This window comes from Amblyomma americanum, chromosome 3, assembly GCF_052857255.1.
Source record: "Amblyomma americanum isolate KBUSLIRL-KWMA chromosome 3, ASM5285725v1, whole genome shotgun sequence".
NCBI lineage: Eukaryota > Metazoa > Arthropoda > Arachnida > Ixodida > Ixodidae > Amblyomma > Amblyomma americanum.
In genome coordinates, this window is record NC_135499.1 from 55,786,556 (window position 1) to 55,810,631 (window position 24,076).

Sequence of the window (24,076 nt, forward strand, 5' to 3'; positions counted from 1 at the left end):
TGTATTGCCTGGATCAACGCGCTACGTCTACACTCACCGCGTACCTTATCGGTTCAAACGTGCTGCATGTCAGATGGCAACTTCTGGACCGGGAGACTTTGAGGAAGGTGAGCCAAGCAAGAAGAAAGCGAAAGCATACGACCAAAAATATTTGACAAAATGGGAGGCGGATCCAAAGTACAGAGGCTGGTTGTCAGCCAGTAAAAAAGGGCCCTTGTTCTTTTCCTGCAAAGCATGCAGATCCGATTACAAAGGGGGAAAATTCGAAATCGACCGCCACCTTGCGAGCTCCAAACACAAAAAAAGCGCTGCGAGCTTGCAATCGACCCGCGCGCTGACATCCATGCCTTCAATAAGTGGATAAACTCAAGTAGACAAATCTGTCAAAGAGGCTGAAATAAGACTTGCGGCGTTTATCACGGAACACAATCTACCCTTTAATGCCATGGGGCATTTAGTTGATGTTAATTGTCAAAGCGTCGTGTGACGACTCGCAGATTGCAAAGAACTTAAGTTGCCGCCGGACAAAGTGCGCTGCCATCATAAAGAATGTGCTTGGAGAGGAGAGTCGCGAAGAGCTCTGTGAGCTTTTGCGCAAACAGAAGTTCTCCCTTCTAGTCGACGAATCCACTGACAAGGCAACGGTGAAGCGTCTGTCCCTCGTCGCCCGAGTAATGAACGTCGACGGCGGCATAATGGATGCGTTTTTGGACTTGGTACCACTCAGTGATGCTACTGCCAGCTCTCTCTACACTAGCTTGAAGACAGTGTTCAGTGCTGCGAAAATTCCATACGAAAAAAATTTGATTGGTTTTGCGGCCGACGGAGCGAACGTGATGATGGGTGCACATCATTCCGTCGCGTCGCTGCTACAGGCAGAAATTCCAGGCCTCTTCATAATGAAGTGCGTTTGTCATTTGTTCCATCTGTGCGCCTCGCATGCATGTAAAACACTTCCGAGAGGAGTTGAGGATCTGGCACGCGATGTTTTCAACTACTTTTGGTCGCCGAAGCAGACATCTGCCTTCCAAGAATTCCAGAAGCTTGCAGAGGTGAAACCACACAAGCTGTTGCACCCAAGCCAAACAAGGTGGCTGTCTCTACAAGTTGTTGTGACACGCTTACTTGAGCAGATGCCTGCCCTAATTTTGTTTTTCAAAAAAGCCGCCACTGACGACCGCCTGCTTGCTGCAGAAACCATTCTGGAAAAACTGATTGACCCGTCAACGAAACTCTACCTCGAGTTCCTTGAGTATGTCCTGCCTTTTTTCACTAACCTAAATAAGGAAATGCAGTCTGAAGAAACCAGAATCCACTTGCTCCATGAAAAAGTTTCGGTCATGCTGAAATGCATACTTGAATGCTACACGAAGCGGGACTACTTTGAGGCCACAGCGTTGTCCGATGTGCGGTACAAATACCCAGCCAAGTTCCTGCCATTGGAAGAAATTTACCTCGGAGCAAAGCCAGCTGCCGCTCTAGCCGGTAACACGCACGGCTTAAATGATAATCAGGTTCACAACTTTCGGCTGCGGTGTTTAGAGTTTTTTATTGAAGCAGCTCATCAGATCTACCTGCGATTCCCCCTAAAAAGTGAACAAATGAAAAACCTTCGAGTCATAGACCCGAAAGTTGTCCTGGGAAAGACAGTGCCATCAATCGCGTCGCTTGCGGTCTCCTTTCCTCTAATAGTGAAAGAAAACAAAGTGAATGAACTGGACAGGGAATGGCGACTTCTCCGCAAAACGGAGCTGAGCGACTACGCTGACTTGACTGCGAGCCAGTTCTGGGACAAAGTGTCTCAAATGAAAAAAGGAGACGGTTCACAAGAGTACCCCTTGCTGTCAAGTTTCATGAAGAACCTTTTGTGCCTGCCACACTCCAGCGCCGCTGTCGAACGCGTGTTTTCGCAAGTCAACTTGCAGAAAACAAAGCAGAGAAACAGATTGTCAACAGAAGCGTTGTGCGGTTTGCTGCACGCAAAAAGAGCCTTGATGGACAGCTGCTGTTACAAGTTCAACATCACTCCTTCTCATTTTAAGAGGATGAACAAAGATATGTACAATGATTAAGACTTTAAGATTGTGTGCGTGTCTAATTCCTTGTTCGTGTGCCATATAATAATTCTAGAGAGTTAAGAAAGATATGTCTTAAAGCGTCCGCATCGACACTGCACGTGCGTTTACGTTATTTCTGAATACAGGATCATTTGCATCGTACGTGTTTTTATGTTATTGAAGAAAGTGCTTCGATCTGTGCAGCTTTTTTTTAAAAGAAAAGCATTATCCACGTTTGCTAGACCGCTTCGTTTCAACGTGCTGCTCAATTCCAAAACAACATATATATTCTCAGTTTTAAGGAACCATTTTCTGATTTTGTAATTACCAACTCTACGTCTGAATCACTGCTATATAACTAGCAAGACTACATTTTTGGGGATGTCAAGTTCTCGTGATGTCATTTCTTAGTCGCTCCAACTATTTGACGATCTTTGATTGAAACTTTGATAAAGTACTGGGCGGTGAGGTACGCCATTTCACCGCTTCTGAGTGTTCTGTTTGAGGCGAGAAGGGAGCTTTCACGAAGTCAAACGTGTTCGTCTTTCTGTCTGCATCTTAAAAAGACTTTTAATGTTGTCTGAACAAAATACTTTGATGCGTTAAGGGGGCTTAGCAGACAATGCCAGCTCTTTCAACTTGGGATCAACTCCATTCTATTTACAAAAGGCTGCAAGGGTTCTTTGCGCGTAAAGATGAGCCTGCTGAAGGAGCAGCTCAAAAGGCGGTGCGGTGAAACAGGACTCGTTTGATCGAATTTTACTTCAGATAGAGGGGGAGTCAGGAGAGCGTCGTTGCTGACTCCCCCTTTATCAGGTGATGCCTTCTGTGGACCTTCTATGCATAGTGGCTCTACAACAAAATTAAGAAAAAAGCTACAGTTGCGGCTAACACACATTTATTTATCTCTGATAAAATGTACAAGACATGGAATAAAGCGTGAACTGCGTTGAGACTTTGTTAAAGCTGTAATCGCCACATTAACAAGTAAACAACTAAAAGCTAGGGATTTTTATTCAATCTAGGGATTTTTGGGGGTTCATTTTAGGGATAAAACGTTGACCTGAGTTGGCATCACTGGTGCCGTGTGCCTGTTGACAACGCGCGTGCTCGCAATTAAGCCACACTTCTTGAAGTGAATGTTTTTTGGGAGCAAGATGCCAAGGTCTCGAAAACAGTACTCGGCTTTTTTCTAGCGAAAAGTGATTTTAGCTGCGGAGAACATCGGCAACAGTGCGTCCGGAAGGCAGTTTGGTGTCGTCAAGAGAACCATTTGTGTAAACAAACCCTTCAAGGACACAATCAAGCGGTGCTACTCAGGGTGGATGCAGTGACGCCTGCAGTGACGCCAACCGGGCAGCTAAGGCGGGCTTCACCAGCCACACTGTGCAAATGGATCGTGGACGCGTGGGCGGCCATCAAAGAAGATCTTGCGCATCATGCTTTTAAGAAGTGCGGCATCTCAAGCGCCCTCGATGGCATGGAAGATGAGTACATTTGGGATGATTTGTCGGACAAAGAAATGTCCTAAGCGCTGCTGAAGATGAAAGTGATTCAAGTGAAGTGCGGGATGCGATTCGAATAAATGTCTTCTCTGAGCTTTCGTCACTCATATTATATGAGGGTAAAACTTTTTTTTTCCATTTCGCGTCTCTAAAACTTCACCTCGTATTATATTCGGGTTCGTATTATACGCGGGTTTTTATGGTAAGTGTCCCATAATTTTTTACGATGTCTCATCCAGTGCTCGCGTTTTTCGTTGTACCGTTCCTTTTTGTACACAAAAAACAAGCAAGCTTCAGTTACTTCCTTTGACCTGTTTATGCGTCTTTGTAATTTGCATCCTGTGCTGTTTGTTTGCACTTCGTATACCTTTTACCATTTTACCCTTTACCGTTTCTTCATATTTTCACGCCCTTCCGGGAACCTCGTGTATTGCTGTGCACCCTTCGCCAGTTATGGGCTCCGTGCGCTGCAGTTTGGTGCGCGCGAGTGGCGCCACCTGGTTAACAGCGGTGGCGAAAGGCGGACGCAGCCAACGCAGCTCTCTGGTTCAGTTTGCAGTGAGCGAGGCGAGCGGTGAGGTGTTTCGTTCGAAGGCGAAAACAAACTTGGATAATTATGGGTGCTCTACTTACTGCTGTGTTTACTCAATGTCATAACAGCTATAAAAACACTGCAGTCAAAGTACCGAATATATTTAAACGCTTTTCTTGGACATCGTGCATGCTCGTTCATGCACAGAGGGTATGCTAGCTGGAAATGAGTGCACTGTGGAATTAAATTCATGGCAGTGAACTGGGAAATGGTTTACATTGACTGGGGTGTTTCGAACGTGACATCATTGGTAGGAGCTGCTTTATGTAGAGTGAAGGAATGCGTTCAGTCAGTCACAGGAAATGACCTACGGTGAAGTTCTTGGAGCTAGCATCTGAAGTTTAAGTCTTCGTTTGTTATGCTCATCTGTGGTTCAACGTGTCAATTTTGTTTCTAGTTTTTTTTTCGTGCGTGTGTGTATGCAGTGGGAGCGACGTCGTACTTTTGAGAGTGCTTATGTCGTTTTTCACATTGTTTCACCTAAGCTTTTGTGTATTTATTTGCATCATTTTATTTCCTTCAGTGGTTTAAAATTTTGTATCTTTATTTGTTGCATTTATGAGATCTCAAATCCTGTTCTAGACGAATAAAAAGAAAAATAGAGAGTGGTTCAAATTTCTCTATATATTTCTTGGATTTCACAACATCACTAAACCCTTAATTTCGGGAATTAATCTTTTGATTTTAATTAGGTTTATCGTCCCAATGCAACGAAGACTATAAGGGGCGCCATAGTAGGAGGTTCCAGATAATTGCAACTACTTGGAGTTCTTTAACGTGCACTGACATCGCGCAGTACGCGGGCCTCTAGAATTTTGCCTTCACCGAAATGCGACCGCCGCAACCAGGATCGAACACGAGTCATTTGGGTCAGCAGCTGAGCACCATAACCGCCGAGCCACCGCGGCGGCCTTTCTATAGTTAAGTATTTACCAAAAGAGAAATACGACCAAAACAATTCATGTAATTGGTGCCTTCATGAAATTCCTGAGATGAAACTGCTCTAACCGTGGAAGATACTTACCAAGAAACCCATCGTCTTTTTGTATGCTTAGAGCTATGCTCCTCTGAGGGAAATATATAAAGTAAAGCAGGGTCAATCGTGCAGGATGTAGAGCACTATCATCTGATATTTATGTGTAGTAAGTTTGCGTTTTTCGCATTTCTAGCCGACCATTCACAGAGTCGATGTCACAGTGGATGTAAATTACATAGCTGATTTCATTATTTTGGTCAGAGCCTTGTTTCTCGAACTGTAAAGGTACTTAATTAATCTCAATAAGCTCAACTGCGCTGCCAGATATTGCAGTGCCGTCGGGACTGCAACACAATCATGGTTGCTCGGAATCGGTGATCAGCCCAAAAACGAAATGCAGCAGCGGTGGCGTCAATGCTTTCAATGCGTTGAAATCCGCAGAGAAGAAGGCGTTGACTTAGAATGGCATCGCGGTCAGTGCGCGTCTGCTATGCGGCCGGGCTGGCGCTAACGCATTGGGCATGGAGGAAGGCGCAGGGCCACCACGGCCAGTCTCGAGGGGACGCGCGCGCTCTCCCTTCGAGAGACCGGCCGTGACTGAGCGTCCGGTTAACGCGGCGAGTGCCACGAGGCGGCGCTGGCGATGTGGTCGCTGCTGGCGCCACCATACCAGCGCACGGAGCCCATATCTGTGTCACACACAGCGCGATGCATCGTGATGGTGTATCGAGACGACACGCGCACTCGGTGCCTCCCTTAAAATGGGAACAAGAAAAAGAAAATTTTGCTTGCGAAGGCTTGTCATCCGAGGTATGAGGAAAAAAAGCCTCGGCGACAGCACGGCAGAGAGAGGCGTGCTGACACTGCGTGATAGCAACTATACCTTTAATGAGTCTTTTGGAAACTTTTTTGGGCTGTATGTTACAGCAACGCTGCTTGACAACCGGCGGAGTACAGCAAATTGTTGAACTGAGTGTGGTCAGGAGTACAAAGAGAGCTTTTGGGTGTCTGTTTTTTTTTTCTTGAAAGAGGCCTACAGGCCTAGTAATCATGAACATGAGCTCAAAATGCTAGTGCTCAGTGTGAATAATTATATGCAAACAATTTTGTACCGGCAGTTTGTTTCGGTCGGCGCCACTTCTGCAGTGCACCCTGACGTCAGGACAGACCGGCCAACCTGGGCTACAACCTTCTGGTAACGTCAGTGTCACGGGCAAGCTTTGGTTGTTCCTGTGAATTGAACTACTGGGTTCGGTGACGTCAAAACAAATGGGCCAACTGTACCTTGATGTCACTGGATGTGGGTCAAAATGCAGAGCCGCTCCTCGGACAATATTCAAAATCCTAATAAATTGGTTCCACTGGGCACCTGTGACTGAAATTTGCTAGAAGGCATCTCCTTACACTCACGACATCAATCATATCGTTTTTTTGCATTTGAAATTTTGTGTTTGTGCCCCTTTAAGTATGGGCAAGAGCTATATAACAAGTCTATATATATATCAAGTATGCATACTCTTTCCGCACTATCGGCATTTTTACTGGTTAATGTCATAAACCAACTAAAGTAAACCAGAAAAGTATCGAACGCATCCATTGGTTTTCTTATGGGCCTGCCAGCACGGACTAGTTCTTTCTTATCACATGAAGAGGTAATGCAGTGAATCGTTTGAGGGCCTTTGTGTTTAACAGATGCTAATGTAGTGTTCATTCGCACTACTACTGTGTCTGCAACTGTTGGTTACGTGTGTTAGACGTGGCACTCTCGTTTTCTCGCTGCTGCTGAACCAGGTCTGCATTCAGATGCTATGAACAATAAAGGTGATGTCAGCACCACGGGGAGGGTTATGTTGGGGAAGTGAGTTCATGAATACGAGACCCTGACTCTGCCTTTGCTAACGTGGTAAGAGAACTTGTTTTTACCAAGCAATTTCGGCACAGTGCTGAAATAGTGAGAGAAGCACTGGAGCAGGTTGCAACTGGCTATGCATGCGATCACCCAGTAGGTTTTAATTGTTGTATGACCTCCAGCTTTCGATAATCTTGCCATGCAGTAAGTTTCCAAAACTTAAAGACAATGAAAACTAACGTGTTCATCACTGAATGAACAAGGACTGAAGCTTTAAAGTGCACCATAAGAAAGGATAGCAGAATATGATGAAAAGTCAGTTCGCATAATGTTTATTAACAAAAGCACCCTCAGTGCACACGCTGGAGGCGGATGCCAAGCATGCATGTGAAATCCATTCTCTGAGAAAGAATCGATGTGAAGGCACGTGATGAAATCCTCACAAAGGCAAGAGTGGTTGCAGGCATAATAGTAGTAGTAGAAGTGGTGGTTGTAGTAGTAATAGCAATAGTAGTAAAATTTGCAGAAGTGGTAGCTGTCACAGAAACCGCACTGGTTGTACCTCGCCGCCCTGAAGGCTGCAGCAATGGCCAGGCACCGCCTTCGGAAAGCGATGAGCTTCCTTTCGGATGGATAGCGCACCAGGTGGTGCAACAGGCGGCCGGGTCCCAATCGAGCTCCTCCCAAGGATCCCGGATTGTTGGCCGCAATGCCACAACGCCTGCACTTGGAGCTGAACACGCCATCCGCCGGGTGGCGGCGATGCTCGTTGTACCGCACCGCCAGTGGACGCGACTGCTCTGCCATGAAGCGGGCGATGCGCCTGTGAAGCCGCTGCAGAGTGGCGTTGCACACGCACGGCAACGAGACGACAGCGCCGTGCGGCGGATGGCAGAGGAACGAGCGCACGCTCTTGGACAGCGACACCATGCAGGCCTAGGCAAGGAAGCATGAGGCAGGTTGTTACTGCACGGCATTACCCTTATAACAGCGGGACAAGGTGTTCACACAAAAGATTACATGGGTCCTTGCAGGAAAACCTATGAAATGCACTGTCGTTGAGAAGTTGAATGAAAACGTCAGGTGAAAAACAAAAAAAGAAACAAAATTATTCTGAAATAAAGTAGCGGCAGATAATCTGCTTTGGCATCTAACTTCGCAGTTTACCATGTGAACATTAGTTTTGGTGCATCAACGGCATTTGTCTGCTTCCCACGTGAACATTGGTGTTGTGTGCACCGACGGCAGTTTTTTCTGCGAAAAGACTTTTTTGAAGGGGGGGAATGTGTGAGGTGCACCAAAGATCCTCGGAGGATTTGTGAACGCGGTATGTCGACAGTGGTGTGTCAGCGTTGCGCATGCCAGCCCAGCATCGCACATGTGCGCGTGCAAAGGGGGTGTTTGAGGCAACGGCGACAAAGAGCGTGGCGAGCACGAGGAGCAGAGAGCTGACGTGTTAGAAAACCGAGGTGTGGAGTGAGACAGTGCACCGGAGGTGGTGTCATTCAAGCGTGGAGGGGGCAGCCGTCGCACGTTGGGTCCAAGCTGCCGTGACCTCTCTTGGATCACCGACGTAAGCCTACTGCATTCTTTGCAAGTGTGGAGGTGGCAGCCGATGGACTGAGGGTCCGTGCTGCCAAAAGGCGCTCTTGGATAGCCTACTTGAAACCTCCGGCATTTCGTGACGCTGTTGACGAGACCTGGCTACATTTTTCCTGCGGCTGCCAAGTTCTTTGGGCTACGGGAGACCACCGGCGTCTCCCTGTGTTCCTCTCGGCTCCTACCACCACCTGACTCCCTTCCGCCGCTTCCTTCTACACATGGGGACGCGTTACCAATTCGCGACAATCCTACAGCAGTACAGAAAATACCACAAGAATATGGAAAAATTTGTCATTACGAAAGAACTAAACATTTTGTCATAATTTTGGCAAGGCTATATCGTTTTTTCCACTGGTCTCATCATGACGCCCGCATTTAACCATTATGACACTGCGAATCATTTCCTTTTCCCACCCATATATCAATACAAGAATAACTACTGTGCCAGTACAGTGGACAGCTTTAAAAACGAGGAATGGACTTACCTGAGTTGGGTAAGTCACAAAAATTGAAACCAAGACAGCTGCAGCCGTCATCTGGAGACACAAAAAGTTCGCGTCGACCAGAAACCTGCAATGAAGATAGTGTCAGTGCTCACAGCGGCAGACTTTTTGCAGTATGTTGAGGCTTAGCAAGAGATATTGCTTTCAAAAGGACTCAATTTTTACTAAAAACAAACTTTCATTCTGCTAGATTATCCGCATCAGGTGCGCATAATCCACAGGAGCAAGCTGTGCAACCAGCACAGCATAAGTACCACATAACCTCGTAATGGAGGACCATCTGGGAATTTCATGCTATATTCGATGATACTGAAAAAGAATACTGCGTAGTACCCACCGATGAATAGTTCGCAAAGCACAGAATTTCAACTTTTAAACACGTTTAGCCCGTGGACTGTAGACTGAAAATTACAGTATATTCTTCACTGTAGAGCTGTAAAAGCACACCTGGAATTTCTCTGCCCAAAATTAGGTCATCAAAGAGACTGCAGATGTGGGCTCCTGCCGCCAGCCATTTCTTAATGCTCAAAATCTGTTTTTGGACTGTTATATAACACAAAGGCTTCCGGCTGCAATGCAACAGTTTTTCAAGAAAAGTTGGGCTCCAGGGATGCCGGAACAGGGGGGTGCAGGGGGACCCCAGAGCCACCTCCCCCCCAGTATTCTCATGAGGGGGCTCAGCCCCTCTCCCACCTGAATTCCTGCTTTTTTTGCTGTAACCAAACCTACGACCTCTGCATTCCCATGACGTCCCAGTAGGAAACTACATGTTGAAGACACCCTCAAGTCTCTGGAACAGTGCTAGCCCTTATTTTGGTTTTCATAGAACAGCAATTTTAACAATAAAAACACTCTGGCACAGGTACCAATTCGCAGTAGCAGCAGAAGCAGGGAGCTGGCTTCACTTTTCCTTTGCTAAAAACTGGCGAAGTCCATTAACATATGCAAAGGGAAGTTTTCCGGGAGTCCCCATGACCGTCGTCTTTGTGAGTCGGATGTGTCATTGCTCAGCGTGGCGCACGAAAAGGGGGGACACCGATCTTTGTCATCGCGAAGTGGCTGTTCGGCTGTTCATTGTTCGGGCTAGGGGTACGGAGGGGTGAAGGGAAGAAGTTGGCCCGACAGTGCGGGGTCAGTATAATTTGTTCAGCACAAAATTCTAAGAAAGTTTAGTATAAGCCCAATCCTGCCATCACGGAAGCAAAGCCCATTTCCTTGCATTTCCTGCCAAACCTCTACTGCGGTGCTACAGGAGGTTGACACCGGTCCACCCACCCAACCCCCTCTCTGGGCCATCTTGAAGTCAAATGGCGATATTCCAGAAGTTACTCAGAAGGGGGACCCCGACTGCACAAAGAATGCGAGAGTGTCGTCTCAGAATGAGAACTTTTGGTAGGAAAACAAGCCTTGCGGAAAGCTGACTTACAGATTTTTCCAGATGGTCCATTAGTGTGCAGTAGTTTGTCGCATCGAGGGGACATCGTGGAAAAGCGCGTTCAGCAAACTCCTCCCCTGTTCAAAAATTCAGGCGTCAAAATTGGTGAACGAGGAGGCTTTGAGCATGCGCAGGACGTTACTGGAAAAGTGGTCCATTCCAGTGGCTAAATATAAAGAAGCGCTTGGGAAGGGCCTGGGAAGTCGATCATTAGAGAGCTTGGCGGAAGCTTGTACCGTGATCAAGAAAGGCCGGCGCCATTTGTCAACCTCCGTGGACAGTTCCAGCCTTTTTGGGGGCTTATTCGGTTATGTACCGCTCTATGCGCTTACATTATTATTATAGTTGAGTATGCCTGCTTAGTCTTGCTCCTTTTGAAATAGAAAATTCGTTAGAGATACAGGTTAAATGCAAGCACTGACAGTGCTACAGGTCATCATTAACCACAGCGGTGGACTAGTATGAAACAGAGAACCCATGGTGCTTGTTTTCTTTATTGCCATGGCTCCGTCTTATTTCAGCCAGACATATTCTTTGTCAAGATACAATTCATATTTCAGCAACATTGTTTTGCAGTGCATGAAAATAACATAAGGTGCGTTTATCCGCAACTGGAAATACTGAGCTCAGATATCCCGTTTAAAAACCCTTGACAGTCCAAATGAAATTGCTCGTGCTTGAGCCATGTGGTGGGGGAATTGAAGAAATCTGAGCGATGTGAAGAAGACCCTCGCCCTCACCATTTAGTTTGGTCGTTGGAGACGTTAAAGTTTCAATTCAAGGCTTAGAAGTAAACCATATAGTCAGATGACTATTAACCACAGCTGAACGTTGCGACGAAACAGCACTGACAGACGGGATGGAAGAGGAGACAGACACCAGCGCATGTGTCTGTCTCTTCTTCCGTCCCGTCCGTCAGCGCTGTTTTGTCATACCGTTCAACATGAACCAACCAGCTCGACTCAACCCTCTCCTTGGACCACAGCTGTACACAGGCCATAAGTTGACGTTTGTATATGAAACCTTATTTGCCATACAATAAATTTCCAGAACGAAACAAAAGCACAGTTCGCATTTAAAATGTGGCTAGTCGTATTCCAGGGGAAAGATCTTAACTGCTCAAACTGGTTTCCATTTGGTTACAGCTGGAATCAACTGGGAATTGTTCCATAAACAAGTTGGGAACTTTCGCACACATCCATGTATATAGTTTATTTAAATCTTAAAGGCAGGTATTGTCACTCACTCAAAGCTGCGCATGGGCTATAAGAGACGCCATAGCGAAGGACTCCGTATTAATCTTGGCCAAATGGATACAATGTGCGCATACAACGCACAGCCCATGAGCGTTTTTACATTTGCTCTCCATCGAGATGCGGCCACCACGGCCAGGACTCGATTCAACATCCTTGGGCTCAGCAGCCTTTCACTTTCACTTTCACTTTCACTTTATTTCCTTAGAGACCCTCGTGTGAGGGTATTACATAAGGGGTGGGACACATATAGACTAACAACAGAAAAAGTACACAAAAATTGAACGAGTTATACAAAGAAAAATGATTATCGTGATGCAAGCAAACGCGTAATTTGGTTAAGAAACATAGTTTGGCATGTGATGGCAGCAAGTTCATGGGGAAGGCCGTTCCAGTCGCTAGCAGTCCAGGGAAAGAATGATGAAGAAAAAGTTGTTGTGCATGCTCGTGGCCGAGATACCTGCTGCTGATGTCCGGTGCGAAGAGAAAAGCGTGGTGGGGGAGGGCAGATACAGGGTTCCTGTGATAGCTCGGAATAAAAGAATTTATGAAATAGGGATAAACTAGCAATGTGGCGACGAAGTGCAAGAGTAGGTAGATTGGACTGCGATGTCAGAGCTGACATGCTGATATCAAAAGAGTATGAGGAATGAATGAATCTAGTTGCCCTATTCTGAACTGATTCAAGTGAGTTAGTAAGGTATACTTGTTTCGGAGACCAGATGGGCGATGCGTATTCTAATTTTGATCGAACTAGTGATTTGTATGCGAGTAGCTTAGCATGCTAGGGGGCAGAGTGGAGATGATGCTTTAAGAAGCCAAGCGTTTTGTTAGCAGATGAAATAATGTTCGCGATATGGCTATTCCACGTGAGGTCATGACTAAGATGAACACCGAGATATTTATATGATTGGACAGGGTCGACAGGAACGTTAGAGATAGAGTAGGGGAACAGGAGAGGATTACTGCAATGGTGGAAAGATATATACTTGCATTTGTTTATGTTAAGTGTCATTAGCCAGTCGTTGCACCAGTTTTGTACCAGATTTAGGTTATCTTGTAGGGATTGCTGGTTAATGGAGTCAGTAACTGTTTTGTAAATAACGCAATCGTCGGCAAACATCCGAATATGGCAACCTAATTTCTGAGGTAGGTCGTTAATATAAATTAGAAACAAAAGAGGCCCTAGGACGGATCCTTGGGGCACCCCTGAGGAAACTGGTAATAAGTTAGACATTTGATTATTAATGACGACTGATTGGGAACGGTGAGTCAAAAATTCTTTTATCCATGCTAGTATGTCAGGATGCAAGCTTAGGCAGGAAAGTTTCAGAAATAGGCGGTTGTGGGGTACCTTGTCAAAAGCCTTAGCAAAGTCGAGGAAGATTGCGTCAGTTTGGAGGTTAGCGTCAAGGTTGGCATGCAGGTCATGAACGAAGATAGCTAATTGAGTTTCACAGGAGTATCCTTTACGAAATCCGTGTTGTGATGAATGGAAGAAAGTATTTGAGTCCAGAAACTGCATTGTTAAAGAGTAAATGATGTGTTCCATGAGCTTGCAGGGTATGCTGGTTAGTGATATGGGGCAGTAGTTAAGTGGCGAATCTTTTTTACCCGACTTGTGGACTGGAACGACCTTCCCCACTTTCCAGTCGTGGGGTGTGATACCCGTTGAAATGGACTGCGCGAACAGTAAGCATAAGAACTTGGGATAACATCACAGCTAGCGAAACTACTGAGTAGAGACATGAAAATGTGAGGTTATCTCAAACATCATAATCAGGTATCCCTAGTGCACATACTACCATATGTCACAGCGATAATTTTTTTTAGTTAACATGCAGCACTGCATCGGTGCCCACGTTGTGCCGGCTCATCTGCGAATCAAATCCGGCAGCTGCAATCAGCAGCTGTGACGCCGTGACTAAGTCATGGTTCACAAAGCCAGCTCGCCGAAAAACGCGCCGTCCGTTGCAAAGCAAGAGACAGAGTGGGCGGGTACCGCTTCCTCCCTGCAATTTTTCGTGTCTGTAAAGACATTTCTATTTTTACCATCGTGATCGAACACACAACGGTTAGCACTACCATCACTGCTGACTCGCCGACAATGCCTCTACCGCCGCTGTGCGAAGGATTCATGATGCCCGCCGAACAACCAAAACGTGCCAGAGGTTTGTATTTCCCTGCACTGCATGCGCATGAATCATGATGATGCACTGACACCCACGGAAGCTCCCAAGACAACGGCTGCAGCGGTTCGTACTGGTAAAATGAACTAGAGCCGTTGCGCTGGTGGAAAAGTCACGTTTTTCCATCCATGGGAAAGATCATAAGCGGAAGTAGCGGAAGTATGGTGCCTAGCATAAGCCAGTGAAGGAGACTGATTTGGCTTGATGCGACTCTAACCGAAACTACGGGTCCTTTCGCATCCATTTTTTTACATGGCCTAACATCACTCCTTATATAAAAAAAGAGATTTTTGTGTGTACTCAAGTAGTTTCTCAACAATTTGTGAGTGCTTTTATGACATAATTTTGACTGATAAGTCATGCTCAAATGCCGTTTTTCCCCCCACGTTTCGTGGAGTCCTGAGCACTTCAACCAACTGAAACCATAGAGTTAGAATACTATTGAAACAAACGCTTGGCTTCGTGGGATAGCTATGTAAGAGCTTTAGTAATATGATTCAACAACCGGCATAATGGCCAACAATCTTTTGAGTTTGTGGCTGTTCTTTTCATGCCTCCAATATTGGCATATGAAATTTGGACGTTTCGGAGGCTCGCGCTGTGCCCAGGGTATTATACCCAAAATGCCGTTCCATCCGAGCCGTAGTCACGTGCGTCAACTAAGTCAGCATTGTTGATTGGCACCATTTCCAGAGATGCATAAATAAAAATTCACAAAATAAGCAAATAAAAACTTGATTCAAATATAGAAGCATAAAGAATTTTTTTTGTTTTTAAGTCGTAAACACGGCAAGTAGTGAGTGCCTTCTCGTCACCATCTCGAGTCAGGCCAGACGCCAAACAGGGCCAGACGGATGCACATTGCTAAGATCGGCACCAGCGGGTCTCATCATTAGCAACTTGACGACGATCACTCCCAGGCCGCACTGAGTGCTGCTGCACTGGGTGGACCCATATGTCAGCGTGGTGCCATTACTGCGCTTTGCCCGGTCGTGACGTGGGACCAAAACGGGGAGCAAGATTCTGGGGAATCTTCCCTTCCGGCTTAGCGCGTCGGCTTCTTCGAAGAGAGAATATTGTTCGTTGACCGTGGAAGAGTTGGCAGCCCAGCTGACGTCACCTACCAGCCCGGTAGTGTCCCGACCGCATCCCCCTTTCCCTCGTGCTCAACTTATGCTAGGGGCGTGTCCATGTGTGCGGAGGTGTCAGTTGGTGCGTGCGAGTCTGTGCATGAGAATGCAAGCTTTAGGCCACTCCCACCCTGGCGGAGACGTCCTGAACCTGGGAAACCTAGAGATGGAGAACAGTATAAAAGTGAACGGCGATGTGCAGTGAATCATGCTCCTTTTGCATCCTGCATCTGCATCCTCCATTATGACCTTACCTTAAGATCCTCTCTTTGGAGAGAAGTTCACTTTTGATCTCTGACTGTGTTGGTGTTCGTGAATGCATTGTATGCACGGTGCATTGAAGCGGTGTTTCCGTGCCACTTGTATTCGCTAGTGTATTAATTCCAGCCTTAAACGTAATGTCTGGCTGCCAGAAAAAAGATAAACAGTTGTTTCATACCCGCTCCAAAGCGTACATGCCTAAGAAGAGGAGAATCTCAAGGTAAGATATCTTACAGTTCTTAGTACTTCATCCCGACTTCCATTTGTGTCAATGCATCTGTTCAACCACACTTTTTGCTTCTTCGCTTTTCCCGGCAACTACCAGATGGCGCTTCTACTGCAGAAATCAGTCCAGCCCGTCCCGACAGCACGAACACCGTTGATGTTCAACCAATCAGCGATGACTCTACCCATCATTCCGAGCTGTCCCTACCATCCGCAGACTGCTTTGCGGGTAAGCATTTTCAGTGTTTTTAACCAAAAAAGAAAAGTTGCCTATCTGCTATGCTAATTATAATACCTTGTTATGCATTGATTCTGGAAAATATTGAGGAAACTTGATTTCGCATGTTTTAAAAACCATTCACTGAAAATTGGAGAAGGAGCCCAATATGAAAAGCAAAATGTGACCATACGTCTTTGATTTCATTTGTAGAAGCTCCAACACCGGGGCCTTCACGTCGAACAGCAGGAGGAACCAACTTTGATGAAACAAGCAATGTGCATTCACTTGCCTTCATGAATTCAAGAAACAGATCAAGGGAGGACGAGTCAGCGCTGTACGACTGTCGGTCACTTCCAGCCGAAACCTACAGGTTCCCCAGAAACCGAGGTGGTAGATCGTGCCAACGTGATTGGTTTTTGCAATTTCCTTGGCATTTTTATGAAAGCAAGAGCGACGTAGTCTTGTGGCACAAGTGCCATCGACATTTCGATGAAAGAGGAGACAGCGCTGGAAGTATGAAACCAGCGTTTGCTAAGGTTGGTTTTATCAATTGGAAAAAAGCTATCGAGAAGTTCCAGTCATATGAAAACAGCAAATTTCACTTCGCCTCCTTGAGCCGAAATTTGTCATGCTAGGCAAGCATTCCTGTTTTGCTTCTCTTTTCGCAGCAATACAACAAAGAGCGGGAGGAGGCCAGGGCAGCACTTCGTGTCATAGTTAGCTCTGTGTGCTACCTCTGCCGGACAGGCTTAAGCTCTTTGACGACGAGGTAAATATGATGGAAATTTGCTCGATTTGCTCGACAAGAGGTCGGAGGATGTACCGGTCCTTAAGATGTGGATGACTAATAGAAATAAATGGGTGAGCGATGACATGCAGAATGACCTTATAGAGATTATGGCCCATAGTGTGCAACGGGAAATTATAGAGGATGTGAAGTCCAGTCCATTTTTTGGTATCCTTGCTGATGGAACAACCGATGTAAATGGTGACGAGCAGTTCACCTTTTATGTACGGTATGTGCAGAGCGAGAATCTCGAAGTTCAGGAAGAGTATCTCGGCCTGTATAATGCGCCTGACAGTAGATCTGAGACCCTATATTCGGCCATCAAGGACATGATTTTGCGACTCGGCCTGGACTTTCACTGTGTACGAGGCCACTGCTTTGGTGGGGCGGCGAATATGTCCAGTAGTTTTTCGGGTGTGCAAAAAAGACTTAGTTTTTGTGAGCCACGGTCATTGTATGTTCATTGCAGTAATCACTGTTTAGATCTGGTACTGCAAGAGGCTAGCAGGAGTTGTGACATAATTGGAGACGCTCTTACCACTGTTAAGGACATTTCTTATGCAGTCCTCGACTCCAAGAAGCACAAAAGTGTTTATGTTAACATAGTACCTCCTACAGGACGCAAGCCAGCTGTGGAGAGTGGATCAAGGCCAAATAACTTACTGCCGCTTTGTCCGATGCGATAGACCGTTAGACTCAAGTCGATGCAAAGATTCATTGAGAATTACGCCACAGTTTAAGAGACACTCAAGGAGCTCTTGCAGACACCAGGTTCAGTGACCGAAAGCAGCAAGGCTATTTTTACAGGTTACGATCGGCTTTTGCAGAAATTTGAAACCTTGTTAGGTATCCACATTTCCATAGCCTTCTTTGGGCCTTGTGAAAAATTAGCAAGGGCTCTCCAGAGCTCAACGTATTGCGCTGCAGGTGCAAAAAAGGCAGCAGAGGCTCTCTGCGAGGCGATCTCCCAGTTGCGCTCTGAAACTGCATTTGAGAAGCTGTGGCAGCAAACGAGCACAACAGCAGCGCACCTAGGCCTGAAGGAACCTCATATGTCAAGGCCGAAAAAACCTCCTGCAAGGTATGAGACGACTGATAGACCTGTCCAGCCAGTTGCACTTGATGTCAAGGCCGCGCTGCGCAATGAGTATTTTGCTATTGCCGACTGAATCATAAGTGAAAAAAAGACAGTGTTTTTAGCTGCCGGGCATGGAACAGCTCGAAACTAGAAGACATATTAACCAGCGCAGCTGAAGGTAGTCAGTACACAGCAGATAAACTAGAAGCGGCTTTGGGAGTGCATGCAGTTTATTTTGACTTGTGCAGACTATCGGCGCAGTTTATGCTATTATCAACTCTTGTTACTGCTTGTATAATATGCATCATCTAGCGATCAAAGAAACACTGCATAAGGAAAACAATTGTTTTCACGCAGCTAATTGTTCTCTCTCGAGCCAAACTTAGATTGTAATATCTGAAAAACCTAGGTACATAAACAAAAAAAACAAGTAAAAAGAAACTTGTTTGAGCCCTCCCCACTGAAAATATGCTTCCAGCGTCCCTGCTGGGCTGGCATACTGATTGCATATTGATTGCATATAGGCTGGTATATTGCAAAAACTAGGCATATTGTTTGTTGTTTTTCAGGCTCGCCACACTTTTTCATTTGAAAAATTGCAAAGATAAAAGATTTCTACTGATTGTTCTAATGATTGCCCTTGTTTCTGTCCTCCATTTGAAAAGCCTGAAAAGCTCAAATTTCTAATGCTTGACTACATGTCCTTTTTACACCCTACTGCCAAATTTTGTTTTTCGAATAGGAAGCTCACTTTATCCTAAGATGGTAATTCAAATATAAGCAGCTAGGTCACGCATTTCACAATATTTTGAAAGTTTCAATGAAATTCGATGGATGTGTTTCGTTTGCTTCTACATTTCACAAATCAAGCATCACATTGTGCCCCCTTTGCCAAAAGTAAGCTGCAGCAAGAGATTTTGCTTCCCGCCATACAGTGGAGCCATTACGACACCCCTATGGGCCAAAAGGTCCCGAAAAAGTGGGGATAAGGGTTCTCCTTACCTTGCAGATTTCGAGCTTAAGAGCTTTCATAAGTGCGCTACTACATGACTAAAAAGCAAAACTGTTTTATTTGATCGGCTACTTTTGCAAAGATGGTAATTTATGATGTGCATAATGAGAGCACGGTACATTTCTTTTTATTTTGTAGAAAACGACGAATTTCAGCATACTAGCACAACTTGTATTAGTATAACTGGACAGGCAGCACTGTGTTGAGTGCAACATTAATGAAAAATGTGCAAAATAACCGAAAGGATACCATACTGTAGGGCTTTCTGCGCAACACTAGTTCCACAATGCTTTGAGGAAGCAGCGTGTGCCATGTGATATGCGAGTACTCTTGTGTATATACCTCACTAACATCTTTAGTTGCAGCACTTTCTCCACTTGTTCCTTTCGCCCTAGCCTGAAAATTGTAAAAGTGATCTGATGAGGCAGAAAATTAGCAGGTATGTCCTCGTCACAGCGAATTAAATGACTGAAAGCGGCCAGGGTCGCTCCACATGCTGCTTGCAGCATCAGCTGGTTTGAAAAGGACAGTGTAATGTCAGTGAGCACATGCAGGTAAGCAGAGTGAGATGAAATGGCTTACAGACAACCAGAAAGGCCAACCCGCGGTCGGAACACTTCCACAGCCCAAACACACTATAAAGTTATCATCAAGCAACAGACCCCGTTCATGCAGTGTGCTTAAATCTTCAATGGCACAATGTTCCTGAGAGTAGGTGCTACGAAGTGCAAGTCTATCTTTGAAATAATGTTGCCTGTGGTGTAGCACAAGAACATCTCTATCGGTCACAGCCCCACCACACTGCAGCACTCGTGAATGCACACTTAGCAGGTGGGACATAAAAGTGCATATTAGCTTTGGAACTATACTCGGCGACAACCTTTCCTTCTCTCTTCTTACACAGCAGAATATTGTTCCCACTTGCCCTTATCAGTGTACTCTTAAAACAGTATATTGTCAATATTCGTAATTTAAGGCATATTTCTAACAAAGCTGCTGACTTTGTAGTTAGGCTAAATGCAAATTAGGTGTGCTAGTAGTTTGGTTTTCACTTAAAATCAGGTGTTCAGATTCAGTGTTCATGGATGGCAGCTGTTTGGATAGCGATAATGCGTTAAGGTCCATACATCCGGACTTGGTCATTCTCTACATTTATAGATCCCTGGGAATCTTCCTACCGATCCTGGCGCAGTGGTGCAGTGGTCAAGCGATGCGCCACTGCCCATCTATGGTAGGTGCTGTAATGGATGGGTCTTGGGTTGCTCGCAATTCAGGAACCGGCTTCAGACAAACAGACAGAAGGACAAACAAACAGACAAACACACAATAGCTAAATTCAGGCAATGGCCCCTGTAAGTGCTAGTACACTAAAAACTGTTTGCTTGATTACAACCAATTTGCTAGACAAGTCTAGTTACAAGGAGCTTTCGTAAATGGCACCAGCTTCCCCAGCGACAGTGTGAAGGTACTGCAGCACGAGCTAGGTCCGGCTGAGAAATCAAATGTGACAAGCCATGACAATGCAGAGATTCAGAGCAGGTGCTGCCTTGATTCTCTCAGAAATAAAACAAATGCGAGAGGGGAGCGCTGAAGGTCTATAGCAGCTATAGGCATTTGATGAGGCCGGCCTTGGTTTATGCGAGGCGTCTCAGGTGATCGAAGTCGCAAGGCACCGCTACGTCTCCTCCTCCTCATGCCCTCTGCAGTACTGCAGTGAGAACAACACTCCAGGTGACCAAGGGCACCAGTACGGCGGAAGTATTTGGCAGATTGAACACAGTTACAGACACTCTGCCCCTGTAGCCCTTCCTCCATTGCCAGGAAAAGCAGTCGCCGAGATCTAAGGAGCCTTGAGCATTACATGTAGCGACACAGAGAACCTCAGTAACACTTCGAAAGGAGCTGACATCCTCCTTGTGCACTTTCAGGTAACAGCAAGCACCACTCACATTTGGGTGCAGCACAGGAGGATACAGATGGAAGCCAGAATGAGTGCGGCCAGCAAAAGCCAGCCAAATGAGCCCATGGCCAGCGACAGCCGGGTGTATCTCCCTGTGCGCGCAGGCGCGGGCACTTTGTATGCCATTCCAGATTTGTCCTCCTCATCCTCGCTATCCTCAGAATCGGTGGCTGCAAAAATCAGGTGGCATGGTGGAGTACATCGTCACAGCCACAGGCATTCGGCATTTATATGTCGCACAGTTCTCGATCGTAGCTGCTCAAGGTGTGGCGAACTACATGGGGCGACATAAAAAACATCGTTAACCTGGTACTAACATCTGCTAAAAAGGTATATTCGCACTGGAGAGAAATCCCTCCTTCTAAGCAAGCATGCTTCGCATGAGAAAAATGTCAGGCCCCATGCAAAGAGGCGTCAAGGTGACGTCACCATCACGAGGGCAGCAGGATAGGTAGGTAGGTAGGATAACTTAATTTAGCTCTAGCGCAAGTGCTTTTATGCGATTCAGATGAGTACGATAAGTCCCCGCCTTTACAGAGGTTGTCCTTGCTGTTAGTGGTGTTTCCTTGCGTGTCAGGCCACCCTGCAAGTCGTGCTCTGCGGGACGCCAGTGGTGGCATCAGAATCGCCTCATGCTGTTAGCTGGTGGTTCCCTTGGAAACAATGGTGCCTTTTGCGGCTACCACATCCTCCCTCGCTTGTGTGAATCTCAGAGCACGGCAGGTAGTTTCACCTCCCGGTGACGTTATGTGCAACTCTCCCCACCATGCTGCCACTTGTTAGATATGATGATGATAGCGAATTCTTATGGCGCAAGGGCATCTGCTTCCGAAGAGCGCAAGGCACAAGGTATTTCCGTCTGCTCAAGGTGTTCAAAGACCCATTTCCCAAGCATTTCACTCTGATCAAGCCAAGCATCAGGCCAGGGGAAGCTTGTACTCATGGTATGACCGGTCGGTACCCGGTGGCAGTGGAAATGTTAAATATGCTTGAGAATAAAGAAATATTTGTTTAGTGCCACTGCACTTTACCTATGGTCTCATGTTGCAGTACAAAATCAAACTGCGACAATAAAAGGCACTAAAGCAGCGATATAGCACGCATGCCCTTCAGAGTATCGAGAGAGCACTGGTCATGGGCATGCCTATTGCACAAGACTGTGAAAAGCCACCTGCGACTAATCTAGGTGCTCACAGGCTTCAGCCACATTTCTATGGAAGCAAGATACAAAAAAATTACTGCACTTCCGCTTTGCTGCTTGATGCGTGAAACTCTGCGATAGCAGTTAGGCCTATCTGCGCCTGTGATGCCTTGCGACTCATGTGCGACGCTTCTGTTGCCTGCGACATTATTACCCTCATGCAAACAGGCCTGGTGCATCACGTAGCACAGCAGTCAGTGCATATAAGGGCGTCGCAATAAGGAAAGCACTGCGAAGGTTAGACGGGAGGGATTCAGTGCACCACCACCTGCCGTGAGCACATCGAAAAACAGGCACTGCGTGAACTATGGCTGGGTTGAGATGCACACAGTTAGTGCCCACTTTTTTTTCCCACCCTGAAGAACTGTTTAGACAATAGATGCCCATTTGTGCCAAACCCAGAAATGTTTCAACAGCTATCACTGCAAAACGTCCCTACAATTGGTCGCAACTGAAACATCTACCGTCGGCAAGCAGTCTGGAGCATTAAACCCCACATACCTTCCGACCTTAAAAAGCTAGGCTTAGAAACAGCTGCTCATGTTGTAGACTACACTAATTATACCAATTTCACTGCAGAACATCTCCTCATCGAGGTTCAGACAATTTCCTTTGTTGCTTTAGATTTAGCTAGAATTCATTTCCCTCGGTAATATCAAGCCTGACTTTATCAATAGATGGTAATGCCTTTTCATTTGCACAATAATCTTTTAACACATGTTGTTCGAATTAATGTCAGTTGCTTTCAGCAGCAACTGTCAGTGCATAGAAAATCGTATCCCAAGTAAATAAATAGTAATTAAAGCTATGGTAAACAATTGTAATTCAATCATATATTGCACAAAGCATAGCTTTCATAGGGCCCCAATTTCATCTTTCCAAGGTGCTTGTAATTTCTGCCGCAAGGGTTACCGTACATATGTAGGACTGAAACCAGTGGTGGGGCAATTTTCAGTTGCACCTTGAATCCACTTCTTCATGACAGAGGTGACAGACACGTGCACGAAACCTAAACAGGTCACAAAAGCTGGGTTACCAAAATCAAGGCATGTCAGATCCGAGTCTGCGAGCGAAGGCGAGCGGCTTCTCTTCACAGGCTTCAAAGGTTCATCCTGGGCACCACTACTCTTGTTGCTTTTGACCCGGCATTGAAGGGCTGCCAAATTGACCAACGCTGCCTCCAGCGGTGAAACAGTGTCCCTGAAACTGGAAAAAAAAGGAGGTGCGCAAATGTCAATATTCACTGCTATGAACACATTAAAAACTCAGCAATTCCTTGCCATCACCAGTTCCATAACGTAATATATATACCTATCATGTGGCCGAAGACAGAACATTGTGTAAGCTTGGATCATTGGCTAACATGCCAGTGAGGGCTCAAGCCCAAAACGATAAGGAATTAAGGCCGAGACTTGGGCAAGTTCGTATGCCCTTTGGGAATTTGAGACCTTTTACATACTTGTAGTGGACTGTGAAGGTAGACAGCCGTAGGTGCGCCTGAACAATAACTTCGCCCGTCCAGCGTCTTCACAAGTGTTATGAAAATTCTCCTGACGGCATATAGGCCTACCTGCCTTTTTAATCCCACATGACGTTGCACCTGCAAAGCCAGTAGTGCCGAGGGGTGTGTGAAGTTTGCCAGACTACTTGCCTGAAATTAGTATCAGCCATCTCTGCACTTTCTACGTTTGGCTGGTCTGCTTGTGCCTCTGTCGACGACGTATCGCTGTTGCAAGCAGAGCTCTTTTCATCGTCGCACTGATCCTGTGGTCCCTCCTCAAGATGGCCACAGTCGCTGTGATCGCAACAGCCCCTTGTTCCTTCGCCAACATTCTGCAGCGGCCAAAGCGGTCGGGGCCCACTGCTGCCCACATTCAGTGCCCTATAGATGCCATAGAGGCTCGGCAGGCTCTCAAAGCTCATGCTGCGCACGGATGAGAAGCTGGACCAGGAATCGTGCCCTCGCCGGGCCCAACCGCTGGCGACCTCGAAGCAGTATGAGAGCAGTGCCTGACCCAGGACCCACACGTCCCGTGGCAATTCCGCGCAGCTGTGGTGCTTGAATATCATTGAGGGCATCTGGTGAGCAAGGTGCGCTACCACACCGACGAGTACAGCGTCACCTATCCACCGTGCAGATGAAGCAGGGACGTCGGTGGTGGGAGGCTGCAACGAAGATGGAGAAGAATACGTAAGCTCCTCGTGCAAATGAATGCAGTACCGTTCACGCACACCTTTCTA

At 46.3% G+C, this 24,076-nt stretch overlaps 1 protein-coding gene across 1 annotated transcript in view; it reads right to left on the minus strand.

The window, feature by feature from the left end:
• The window catches only part of LOC144123740 (uncharacterized), a 189,058-nt gene that overhangs the window by 29,367 nt on the left and 135,615 nt on the right, over positions 1 to 24,076 (minus strand). Inside the window, exons 35-39 of the mRNA XM_077656508.1 lie at positions 23,487 to 24,001; positions 22,872 to 23,041; positions 20,624 to 20,804; positions 9,067 to 9,151; positions 7,542 to 7,915 (exon numbers count right to left, since the gene is read on the minus strand). Coding sequence (XP_077512634.1) covers positions 7,542 to 7,915; positions 9,067 to 9,151; positions 20,624 to 20,804; positions 22,872 to 23,041; positions 23,487 to 24,001 — 1,325 coding nt within the window. The remainder of the gene's footprint in view (positions 1 to 7,541; positions 7,916 to 9,066; positions 9,152 to 20,623; positions 20,805 to 22,871; positions 23,042 to 23,486; positions 24,002 to 24,076) is intronic.